Source organism: Terrapene carolina, unplaced genomic scaffold (assembly GCF_002925995.2).
Source record: "Terrapene carolina triunguis isolate 2854851 unplaced genomic scaffold, T_m_triunguis-2.0 Scaffold58, whole genome shotgun sequence".
In the NCBI taxonomy this organism is placed as follows: Eukaryota; Metazoa; Chordata; order Testudines; family Emydidae; genus Terrapene; species Terrapene triunguis.
In genome coordinates, this window is record NW_020664409.1 from 80,608,690 (window position 1) to 80,621,458 (window position 12,769).

Genomic DNA, 12,769 nt, shown 5'->3' on the forward strand with positions numbered 1-12,769 from the left:
TTTTGGCTGCTTGGGGCGGCCAAAACCCTGGAGCCGGCCCTGACTATTGTCCCTCCAAAATTTAGAAGGGACATCTGAAAATTTGCACAATTCTGAGACTACATCTAGTCAGCTCAAAAGTGTGAGAAGAGTTGAGAGAATTGGTAACTCATTAACAACAAGCTATTTATTTAGTCTACATTCAAACATCATACACAAATACAATCATATTTATATCCCTTTTGTAAAATTTAGATTCGTATTTATAGATTACAATTGTCTATAGTAAAAGACCTCTATAATATTTTTAAATAGAGGTTTGATGTTTTATTGATATAGTTATTACAATATAATTAATCCAAACAATTAATTTTCTAAAATCAAGATGGTCTTGATCATTTCATAAACAGCCACTATGACAACTTTATAATTAATACAGCACTGATTTAGTTTTAAATGCTGTTATTAATAAAAATAAAGACACAAAAAGACACTTCTCTTCCTAAAATTATTATATTATAAATTATTAAAAATAAATGTAAGCATAATCATCATAATAATATAAATTACCTATTAGGCAAGGTCATTGAGTCAGAATGGAATATGAGCCATTCCAAGGCCATGGAGTCACAATGCAGAAAACAAGAGTTGACTGTATTTTACATATGTACTGCAATTTTTAACAAATGGTCTTATCCACTGCTCTGGATGCATCTACATCCAGTCCAAAATGCCCGAGATAGAAAAAATAAAACAACCAAAAATCAAACCAACTCAGTTGCACCAAATCTCTGAGATCAAGCCACAATTAGAACTTTACCACACTCTAACCCATCAGCTTACTCCTATCCCTAAGGAAAAGGCTGAGGGAACAAATGGGCATTTCAGTATGACCCGGAAGTAAACAAATTCTCAGTTTAGCAATCTGATATGAGAATCAGATTTCACAGTTGAGGACCCCTAACTGAAAATGCACCTCTCCCCCACCCCTAGCATTCTCCCAATTTAACTAAGATATTGAGTGCCTAAGATGATCTCAATTGTCATGTTAAAATATGAAAAGAGATGGAATCTCAAAGGTAACCAAAGATCCAACCCAGTTAAGGCTTTACAGATTAAAACCAGAAATGGATTGAAAAATCAGTGAAGATCACCAAGGATAACACACCTCCTCTAAGAAACACCCTTTAATGAACGGACCATCATGTTCTATGGTTTCAGTAATCCAAACCTGAGTTGACAAAATAGCAGATCACTGATACAAATTTTGAACCTGAAACAAAAGTTTGCAACATGTTGGTCAAGCACAATGATCAGGAGCACTCTTGCTTTCTGCTATTGTCTGATAATCCAGAACAGGGATCGGCAACCTTTGGCACGCGGCATATCAGGGAAATCCGCTGGCGGGCCAGGACGGTTTGTTTATCTGCAGCGTCCGCAGGTTCAGCCAATCACAGCTCCCACTTGCCGCGGTTCGCCGTTCCAGGCCAACGGGGACTGCGGGAAGTGGCGGCCAGCACATCCCTTGGCCCACGCCACTTCCTGCAGCCCCCATTGTCCTGGACTGGCAAACCGCTACTGGATTTCCCTGATGGGCTGCGTGCCAAAGGTTGCCGATCCCTGATCCAGAAGCTAGTGGGTCCTGTGTAAATTGCCTCATCCAAGCCTTGGTCCTGGCCAGATATTACATAACCCCATCAACTGCTCCAGCCAAGTTTGATATGAAATGGAGATGAACTGCTGTGTGACATCCACATAGTAAAGACGCAAGTAAAGCCCATACCACTTCATTGTCTTCCCTCAACTACCTAATATACACATTGATCAGGAAGGGTGACAGCAGAATTGTGTGATACTCCACCTGAGATTGCTCCAATTCTACACCCTGAGACCTCAGAGGAAAGAACTGTGTTACTCAAGAACTACTCCATCCATTCTTGCCATATTTTGCAATAGTTTCAGCAAATACCTTGTGTTCAGCAGTATCAAAATCACTAAGAAGTTCAGCATAGACACCTGGTCTGGGATTTTCAATGGAGCCCAGAGAAATTAGGCATCCAACTCCCTTTGATTTTCAAGGATCCCATAGACTTCTTTGAAAATCCTGGTCCTGGTTCTTGTTCACCATCTTCAGAAGATCATTGATCCATGAAACCACTGTAGTCTCAATGCTAGATACCCAGGCCACTTGCAGGAGATCTGAGGATTCCATGTAGTACCAAAGTTGATTTGCATCACCATCTCTCTAACCCAGAGTTATATGAATTGCACGTTTCCAGAGTTTTAGGGTAATGAATGGTAAGAAGATCATCATGTGGTTTCTGGAAGAAGGACAGGTATTTAACTTAGAGGTTGAGACTCCATCTGCCCAGAGTCTCTTTTTCCAATTCTGCTTCCATTCAAACATAACTGTAGCGATGCGCGGCTCACCCCTATGGCGCTTCCTGCTGGTCCGGTATGGAAATTAGCTTTCCAGCCTTGGAGCACCCTCTGCAGGCCAATGTCCCACTGTCGCTGGCCCCATCTCCCTCCTAGACCCCGGTGCCCCTCTCCCTTGGGTGCTGCCCCCTGGCAGTACCCCACTCTCTGGGCTCCCCTCCCAGGGGAATCCCCACCCTCTGTCCCCACCTTGCCTCAGTGTTCACTGCCAGTCCTCATCTAGCCCCCGCACTCTGGGGTAGACTGCAGTCCATATCGCTCATTATTGGCAAGGGGGGGTTTGAACCTGCTGCCTCCACCTACCGCCGGCTGCACCCCTGCAACCGCAGTACCTTTTCAGGCCTCTGGCTAGGTCTGCAGCCTGGGGTTTTCAAGGCGGGAGCTCTCCGGCTCCCTTGCCCCATTCCCCACTCCAGTACCTTACTCAAGTCCCAAGCAGCCAGGCCCTTCTCTCTCTGCGCCTAGAGAGAGACTGCCTGTGCTCCCGGCCCACAACCTCTTTATAGGGCCAGCTGTGGCCTGATTGGGGCGTGGCCCAGCTGTGGCTACTTCCCCAATCAGCCCAGGTTTTCCCTACAACAGCCCTCTCCCAGGGCTGTTTTAAGCCCTTCAGGGCAGGAGCGGGTGGACACCCCGCTACAATAATCTTTCTACAAACCACTTGATGTTGTTTTGACTGATGTTGCTGATGTCATGTTACACATGTTTAAATCATTTAGCTCATCTAAAGCAATGCAGAGTAGTGATTGTCATTTCATTGATTTTTCATTGTGGGGCCTGAATGAAATGCAACACCCCCCTCCGCCTCCCTCCAAAACAAATAAAAAATCCCACCAAAAAAAATCTTCAATAGATAACAGTAAACAGAATTTTAAAAAATGCTTTACTATTTAGAGGTGTTTTTAGGACATAGGTAAAGAAAATGGTTTGGTTTACAGTATATGGCTTTTAAGTTTGACACTATCCCTCTATGGTCTAATCTTAAAAGTATTCCACACAGACTCAAAGGCAATGGAAATATTGCATGCGAAAGCTTTGAAGGATCAAACCTTAAAGAAAGAAGTTAATAGGCAAACTTGCTGAAAATGATAGAATTCACTTACTGAAATATGTTGGGAATTAGATCTGGAAAAAATATACATAACTGTTGCCAGAAAGCACCTGTTTTTCCTGATACCTCTTAGCAAAGAAGAGGAAATGCAGAAAACGTATTGGAAGCAATTGAAAAAAATCTCCAGATTAGTGAGAAGCAAATATGACACGTGAATTATAGTGTTTTTAATATTACCTATATTTATTTATAACACCTCTTTATTTTAACTGCATTGTAAAGGTGGTACAATGGTGCAAGTTCATGGGCAGATCATGTAGTCAATGGTTCAGCTGAAAACTATGGGTAAGTAAAGAGTGTAGTGTTACCAAATATGTGTTCCTAATCTGCTTGTAGAGTTGACTAATTGTAGTAACAAATTTTATTTCTGACATCATGTAAATCATCCTCCATTTCTTTCTCCACTGATCCCAGAAAAGGCATATTTGTTGGCTTGTCTCTTTCCAAGGTTTCTATTATGAGGATAGAAAGAACAGTGATGATGCTTGAACTACTTTATGTGAATCTTTTTAATATGTTGGGTTGTTCTTGAGAAAAAGGATTATGGTGGTCAAAGGACACATACAATTTGGAACAAGATAAGTTGAAGTCCAGTACTGAATTTAGCTTAAAGAAATTGGACCTGATCCTACCAGCCCTTACTGCGGTGAGCAGCCTATTGGGTACTTGTTGAGTGGGATCTTGGGGGGGATCAAGCACATAGTGCGATGCATATAGTGGTCAGTTCTGAAGTCCTTACTCCCATTGATTTACTAGGAATTTTTCTGTAGTGAGGGCTGGTTAAGGTCTTCATCAGTGGACCTGCAGTGTTCTTTTCTTTTCTTTTCTTTTCTTTTCTTTTCTTTTCTTTTCTTTAACAATCATTTTATGTAAAAACGCCTTATATTTATTTTAGGATAAATATGAATTCATTATATAAAAATAATAACCACTTATCTGTCTCTGTCCTATAATATTTTAAATCTCAAAAATATGTTTTAAATTACACAAAATGAAGCCTGTAAATATAAATGGATATTTGAAATGCTACATGTATTGTGCTAATTTTTCAAATATAAAGTAGTGTAGAAAAAATTCCATAACCATTGAAAGAGTACAAAGTTATATTTTCATTTTGTTTTGTTAGTAACATTATTTGTGTCTCTAGTATGGAAATGGTGTATTTATTCATTTTTCTATAGCAGCACAAAGTAGACATTTAACTTTGCAGAAATATTTAGTCAAATGTATGTTTGCCTGTATAAAACAGATGAACAAGTCTCAAGCTGTGCTGATCTGAATATTATAGACTGTACAAGTGTGAACGATTGACCATGTATATTGAAAGAAATTGTAGATACGTGACCACTTATTTTAATATCTTTAAGACTAAAGATTTAACTAAAATAGTAATTTGTATTTGCTCTGTGTGTTCCAGTGTTAATGAGAATTTTTTTGTTAGCCATCTAGTCTGGCATCCTTGTATATCAGAGGCCACCAACACCACCCATCCAGAGAATTATGACCAAAGTAAAAAAAATTAATCAGTGTTCCTGCTCCGCAGCTATGTTTGTAACAGACTTTTGGATGGGCCCCAGAGCAACATCACCATCCTGCCCCTTTTCTTTCTGTGCACTCACCTGTCTGCTGACTTTTTAGTTTCAGTTTAACTGGTAATGGGGAACATCCTCTTGCAGAGCCTGGGGTAGAGCATGCATGTGAGCTCCCCCTGAAACAGTGCATGAGCAGCATGCAAATGAGAGAAAAAAATGAATGCTTTTTATTATCTTTTTCTGTTCTAGATATATAAGATATTCCTTGTGACAGTATTAGGTAAAAAATGTTCCACTTATTATTTGTTTTCCAATTTGACAGTTTCCCTTCAATACAAGATTCATCAGCACATCTGCAATTAAATGATCTATCAGCAGTTGTATATAAAAATATATTTGTATTGAAAATTGACATACCAGGTCCTAGCTCCGTCTTGTTGTTTTTCTTAACTCCAAATTAGAAAAAATATTAATTTGGTCCATTTAAACTAATGCTATGGAGTGCAAAACAAAGTTGTAAGTCTAAGCCATTTTGTTGCACTAGAAACTTAGAATACCTTTATTATTTATCGATATTTCTTAGGCTCAGCTCATAATAGAGGTTAATATGGTAAGGTATCAGAGGAAAAAATAACCAAAGTTTGTAATTCAAGAAACAATTTGTGTTGGTACTCTGTGTAACAATTTTAATTAAGATCAGCACAGCTGTTACAAAAAAAACAAAAGTTGGTTTGGGGAAGCTATGGTTCAATTTGACATTTAACCAGACCATTAAGAATATTTTGAATATTTTAAAAATCCTTAATAATTATGCAAACTTTTCAAATAATGAAATTAATTACATTATTATGAGAGGAATTAAACAAGGGATTAATTCCATGGACTTTGGGCCAAATCCTGACCTTTTTTAAAGTCAATGGCAAAACTCCCATTGACTTCAGTGGGGCCAGATTTACACCCTGCAAGTGGTCTCATTGACATATGGCACTACGGCCTGGTGCACAAAGTTAAGCAGATACATAAATCTTTCCAGAATCAAAGCCTTTCTGTGGACTCTTACCCTGGCAGATCTTTAATTATAATTGTATCAGTCTTTTAAAGCAAATTACTAGTGAAAAATAAAGGAAAATTAAATCAGAAATTGTGTTATTAGTAGCATCTAAGGCCTGGTCTACACTAACCCCCCAATTCGAACTAAGGTACGCAACTTCAGCTACGTGAATAACGTAGCTGAAGTTGACGTACCTTAGTTCGAACTTACCGCGGTCCAGACGCGGCAGGCAGGCTCCCCCGTCGACTCCGCGTACTCCTCGCGCCGAGCAGGATTACCGGAGTCAACGGCGAGCACTTCTGGGTTCGATTTATCGCGTCCAGACAAGACGCGATAAATCGAACCCAGAAGTTCGATTGCCTGCCGCCGAACCAGCGTGGCAAGTATAGACAAGCCCTAAGATTTGGAACAAAACCCCAGAAGCAAGGAAATTCAGAGCAGAGGATGAACCTTTGTGTCTAACTATTGTAGGCTGAATTATATGTCATGTATTTCATTCAAATGTAGTGTTCAACCCTGAAAGGTTCTGTGAACTCAAACCCAGTCCAGCAAAACACTCAAGTTTAATTCTGAGCCTGAGAACAGTCCTGTTGACATCAGTGGGAATATTCATGTAGTTAAGTGTTTTGCTGGATTGGACTAGAGTGTTCAGCACCTTAAAGGAATTGAGCCCTTATTGGGCACTGTTTCTGTTTGTATTGCCTGATATATCCCTTATTTCTCATTCATTAAATTACATGTTCAGTTGGGAATTTTGAAAATTGCTACCGTGCATATACATCTTTCCATTTTAAGGTACCATTTTAATTAAATATTTCAGAGCTTTCCAGTGAGTGGGTGAATTGATGTATACACTGAATTACCTAGGGGAAAATAGCATTTTAAACATATAATGTAAGACTTAATTCTGGATTTTCATGTTTGAATAATTTTAGTATTTCTATTAACATTTTATGATTATTTTTAAGAGGTTTAGTATACTCAGTTGTAGGGAATGGGCTGTGGGAGAGGAGAAGGCAGCAGAAGAGAAGCGAGATTAGAGGGAGAGAGTCAAAAGTGGTTGTTGAGATACAAAGCACCGCTGAAAGGCAGTTGTGTTCCTGTAGGTGGTGGGAGGAGGGAGAAGAGGCCCCATGAGTACAAGAAACCTGGGGTGATTTTTTTTTAAATTAATATATTCAAAATGATAGCAAAAGGGTGTTTACATTTGTTCACATTCACATAGTAAAAGGATACTTTGAATAAATGTCCAACCACTCAAACTGGTTTTTCAAAGATTTTTTGTATTAAAATTTAAAATTAAGGAGCCATACTGAAATAAAAATAAGTCAAGCCATGCCATTGTATGCATGCAGAGGTCCCTGTACCATGTGGGATTGGTATGCTTATTTTTTGAGAAATAATCTTAGGGCTTGTCCACACATAGACATAGTGCATGTAGTGCACTCTGACCTTCTGCTGTTTGAAACAGCAGTAGGTCAAAGTGCACTGCCACTACAGAACTGTTAGGGCTTGTCTTCACTGCAACAGTTAGCTTGAGTTAGTACACTCAGGTTACTGCACTCAAGATATGGTAGCTTGAATGAGACGGACCACACTTTAAAACAGCACTGGAGTTACACATTGATTTGATTAGTGGCACAGTGATTGGATTAGCAGAGTGATTGGATTGGCTGCTGCTGAGTTGTTGTAACTTGAGCTGTTGCATCCTCGCTGCATTAATAGCTGGAGCATCAGCATCACTCAGGCTTCAACCTACCCACTCCTGACAGGTCAGCTAGCTCAAGGCCAAAGCACCACTTAACTCAAGCTAGAGATTTTTGTGTGGACAGGAGTCAAATTAGGGGTAAAACTCCAGTTATAACTCAAGCTAACTGTGCTGTGAAGACATACCCTTAGTGCACTGGGTATCAGGGTCCACATGGCCAGTTAGTTCACAGCAGGCTAGTGTACGCAGATTTATACCCAGCTTGCTGTGCATCAAGACCCTTGCTGTGGACAAGCCCTTAAAATCTAAGGCCTGGTCTACACTGGGGGAGGGGAGGGGAGGAAATTGATCTAAGTTACGCAACTTCAGCTACGTGAATAACGTAGCTGAAGTCAACGTACTTAGATCTACTCACTGCGGTGTCTTCACTGTGGTGAGTCGACTGCTGCCACTCCCCCATCGACTCTGCCTGCACCTCTTGCGGCAGTGGAGTACAGGAGTCGACGGGAGAGTGCTCGGGGGTCGATTTATTGCGTCTAGACTAGACGCAATAAATTGACCCCTGCTGGATTGATTGCTGTCCGCCGATCCGGCGGGTAGTGTAGACATACCCTAAAAGTGGAAAGTGGGATCCTTTAAATTAAGCTAACAATGTCATCACCTCATTGTGCTGTGTCTGCTTTCATTTGAAGTAGTATTAAATATGATCTGTGACAACTGAAGATTTATTAGAAAGATTTATTAATAATTAGAAAGTCCTGAATCCCCTTCCTGAACAGTACACACTCTACTTGTACCAAGTCTTGGATGTTAGTGAGATTTTTTTTTTTAATATTTAAACTGAAATATAATGTAAAGAAAAGCTATTCAGGTAACTTAGAAGTATTTAAAAAACGTATTATTATTTTTTCTCTTTTCTTCCAAGGCCTATATTGTTGAACTCATGGTATTATTATGAGCTGGGTAAAATCTTGCAATGGATTAAAACTTCATTCAAACTGATGTGTGAATGCGCCTTTCATTTAAGATAGTTGTAAGAGATATTTAAGGGGCCACACCTAAAACAAGGCTAAATAGAGTGTGCCTGGAAACTAGCACCAGGTGGGCGGGAGATTCCACTTGGTATTATGATCAAGTAGGTGGATGTAGATGTGTGTGAGGGAAAGTAGAACACACACACACTGAGAACAGATGAGAACAGAGAAAGAGTCAAGCAAGTCGAGCAGGAGCCTGTGAGCACAGGGTGACCATGGGAAAAGTTAGAGAGCGAGATTCTTGGCATGTTGGCTAAAGAGGCTTCGGGCTGTAAACTAAGAAACTGCTTCTCTTTCTTTTGGTTCCTCATTCATTTGTTGAAGCAGGACTTTGTATAGTTCTTGTAAATAAACAAGATTGCATCAAAGAATACCAGTCTCCATCAATTTCTGCTTCCAAGTAGAATGTCCCCAGGGCCCTGAAATTTGACTATCCTCTCAGGTCAAAGATAGGCAACAGAATTAAGCGAATTGGCTTTGTAGGAAGAAAAGATAGGAGAAAAATGGACCAAATCAGTTTTTAAAAACTTCCTAAAATATTTCTGTAATAGTAGTTCTAACATTAACAGATGACGTGAGACCATGGTGTGGCATAAAGGTTTTATTGGCACTTGCTTGGAATGACTAGTGTAATTAACTCATGGCATTATATGTAATGCAACCATCCCAAACTGATGTCAATGAAGAGTCAGATAATGAGTGTAGTTCCACTGAAAATCTTTATACTATATCATCACTTATTCTCTATATAGTTATAACACACACACAATAGTATATGCCATATAATATATGATTGACTATTCACATACATTACTTTATTTATATTTTATTTACTAGAGTAGATGCAAGCATTGAACTCTTTTCTGCACTAAATACTATACCAGAACAAACTTTTTATATTATGTTAAGCTTCTTTATATGTATTTGATTATGATCCTCATAAAAATGAAATTAACCTGCTGCTGCTAACTAGTTACAGTATTTCTCTATCTCTGTGCTGTTACAATGAACTACTTCTTCACATCTTTGCACACTTCCTGTTACAACATTCATGACTCAATGGTTATTACTAGAAATCTCACTTTTTGCAGACATGCTTATTTATGTTATGCTAACAGAGGATCTTGTGTCTGTGACTAAACAGCAAAGTTCCTATAGCTAGTAGAAGAACAGCATGTCCAAGGATTGAAATCCAGCAACCTTCCACGGACACTGACAGGTATCCCATTGGATAATAGCTGGCCTATTCTTGAAATAATGACTATTAGATATTGTACCTTTTGTATTTCTCTTGTTATTTGCTAAGTGTTTCTAGAAGTAGTGAAAGCCTGATATGATCACAAAAGTTGCATTAAAAACCCTTCCATAGTGTATATTTACTTCTAGCGTACTTCTGTTTCTTCAGTTCTTTGTTACAAGGACATATTAACTACTTTTGAAATTTTAACAAACTGTGATTCTAACTGGCCTGCTGCTATAACCTACTTTTTATGTATTGTGCACAGTAAAATGAATATTGCACATGGGATGGCAGCTAAAATATGTGAAGAACGTCCAGTTGTTTGGGGAAATAGTGAGATGTCTGTGTGCATGCACTGGCAGCTTTTATGATTATTCACTGTTGTTTGCCTCCTAAAAGTCTTTCTGTACAAATGCACTTGGATAAATTACTATTTATTCATTTGATGAAGATTCTCCTTTTTACTTGTTAAGAAAAGTAACATTCATTTTTGAATAATTAAAAATTAGAAATGCTAACTTTGTGTATCGAAAAAACTATTAACTTTGGACATTCCCAGAATATGAGCATGAACCAATGCACATAAATTAGTAGTTAACTCAAGGCATTGTAACCCTTCAAGTTAGATGCTAGTGAACAGAATTTACAATTATTACTATATACTAGGGGTGACTTTCCTTATAACATCTTGGTAATTCTAAATTTTGGCCTTTTAAAGTGTTTATTTTAAACTTAGAATAGCCAGAGTGCTGTTCTACATGGTGGCTTACAGAAAGCTGAAACTTTGTCAATGTGATAGATATACTTGGTTAAGATGTAAACACCTACTGATCCATTCTTCCGTCAGTGTGTGGGAGAATTATATGCACAAATCTCCCACACGCAGATAAGAGAATAGACCACCTAAAGTGAATGTTCTTTGCCAGTAGAGATAGAAGGATGGTGAAGTAGGTAGTACTAAAGGAGAAGTGGGAGGCCATACTGACATTTCATTCGATTTAAAAATGAAAACCTTTGCACAAAGTCTATTGTTAATGCAAAGGAGTTTCAAAACACTTTAAGTAATGCTGTGGGTGTTGGATAGCTTTAACTTTGACTATCTATTTTCCCCCTTTAAAATGGCTTTCAGTAGTTCATATGAATAAATTATATTCATATTGGATAGGATTTTCAAAAGCACCTTAGTTACTCAGGCACTCATGTCCCACTGAAAGTCATTTGACAGTAGGACTTATGCCCCTAAATTGCTTAGGGGTTTTAAAAAATTTCATCCATCCACTGTTATGGCCAGATTGTGACCAATACAGCCATATATTATAGGTGATGTGGAGCTGTATTTCTGCAGCTGGTTCTTTGGTTGGCATTGTATTTCTTCTGCAGATTACAGCATGTGCATCCCTCCTGAAGAGGATGCAAGGACCAGGCACTGCTTGACCCCAGACAGCAAACCCAACTCCTACAGTGGGCAGAGACTGCCTCTTTTACAGAGATGAGCATGGAAGCAGCACTAGTTCTACAAGGGTTTTCTCACTCCCTTAGTATAAGAACTCCTGTTGTGCTTGGCCCCTCTGTGGAAGGCAGAAGGAAGAGAGAGAGATGTTCCTTGTGCCAACTCCTTCTCTTTCCCACCTGCACAAGGACTAGGCACAGTCTGGCTTCAGTCATGCACTGTTTTTATAATTCAGGTCTAGGGGGTAATTGCTTTCTTCAGAATTTATTTCTGTAACCACAGAAAGCTTATTTTTTCACCACCATGTGGATGCTTGACTCCCTTACTCATCATTTGTAGCACTGAAATCCTTCTTTAAATGGTTATCTAAGCTAAGCAACATCTATTACAAAGCTAAGGTTACACTTCTTTGTTTATCCACAATGTTAAAGAAGCGAGGCAGTGGATGTTTTGGCTGATCAAGCTTCCCATTCAGAAACAGAATTGATAGAGCCAGAAGAAGACTTGAGGTAATCTTTGTGCTTTTGTGCCAGGCTAGTTTTACTTCTCCCCTGATTGTCAGTGCCTTCAGTTTATAATTACCATGATGTGTCTCATTGTGGTGTGTTTTGTTTGTTGGGAGCTTTAGAAGTAGGGTAATGGTGGCTGGCATTATTCTGGACCTGCCTGGGAGAATTTCATTTTGTTTTCTACGAATCCAATTATACCTCATGGAAGGCGCGAACAGACATTTATTTTAATGACTCTTTTATCAAAGCACTCGGCAAAGTTAGCAGCCCTAGAGAAAACTTTGCTCTGCTTCAGTACAGTCTTTTATAAAAATAATGCTGTTAATAACGTAAGACTCTTCATAATGAGGCTGCCTACAGTCTCTCTCTCTATTTAAAATACTAATTAAAACTTGACTTTTTGTTACATTTAATCACCATCCAGTCACTCTTCTTATTAACCAACTTCATTGTAAAATACAGGACTTAGCTGTAGGAAGAGCCTTAAAAGGTACTATTAGGTTAAGAGTTTGTAATTCTGTCGAGATTCCATCAACTCCATTGGCGGTGTGTGAGGTACAAATGATAACAGATTCAGCCCAACTAATATGTACAACTTAGTTTTTAAATAATTGTGTATATTTAAGGAAGTTGCTAGCCAACTTTTTCCCCTTTGTATTTCTCTTTGCAAGCAAAAGGATCAGACTATAACCCGAGATAGAAAAGTACTACAGAAA

The 12,769-nt window shown here is 39.0% G+C and overlaps 1 protein-coding gene across 35 annotated transcripts in view; it reads left to right on the top strand.

Annotated features, from left to right (window-relative positions):
* RIMS2 (regulating synaptic membrane exocytosis 2) overlaps nucleotides 1-12,769 on the top strand; it is a 791,243-nt gene that overhangs the window by 571,967 nt on the left and 206,507 nt on the right. The window contains exon 23 of one of the 35 annotated variants that reach the window (XM_026663617.1): nucleotides 3,752-3,814. The exons of the other annotated variants lie outside the window; for them this stretch is intronic. Coding sequence (XP_026519402.1) covers nucleotides 3,752-3,814 — 63 coding nt within the window. The remainder of the gene's footprint in view (nucleotides 1-3,751; nucleotides 3,815-12,769) is intronic. 35 annotated transcript variants of the gene reach the window in all.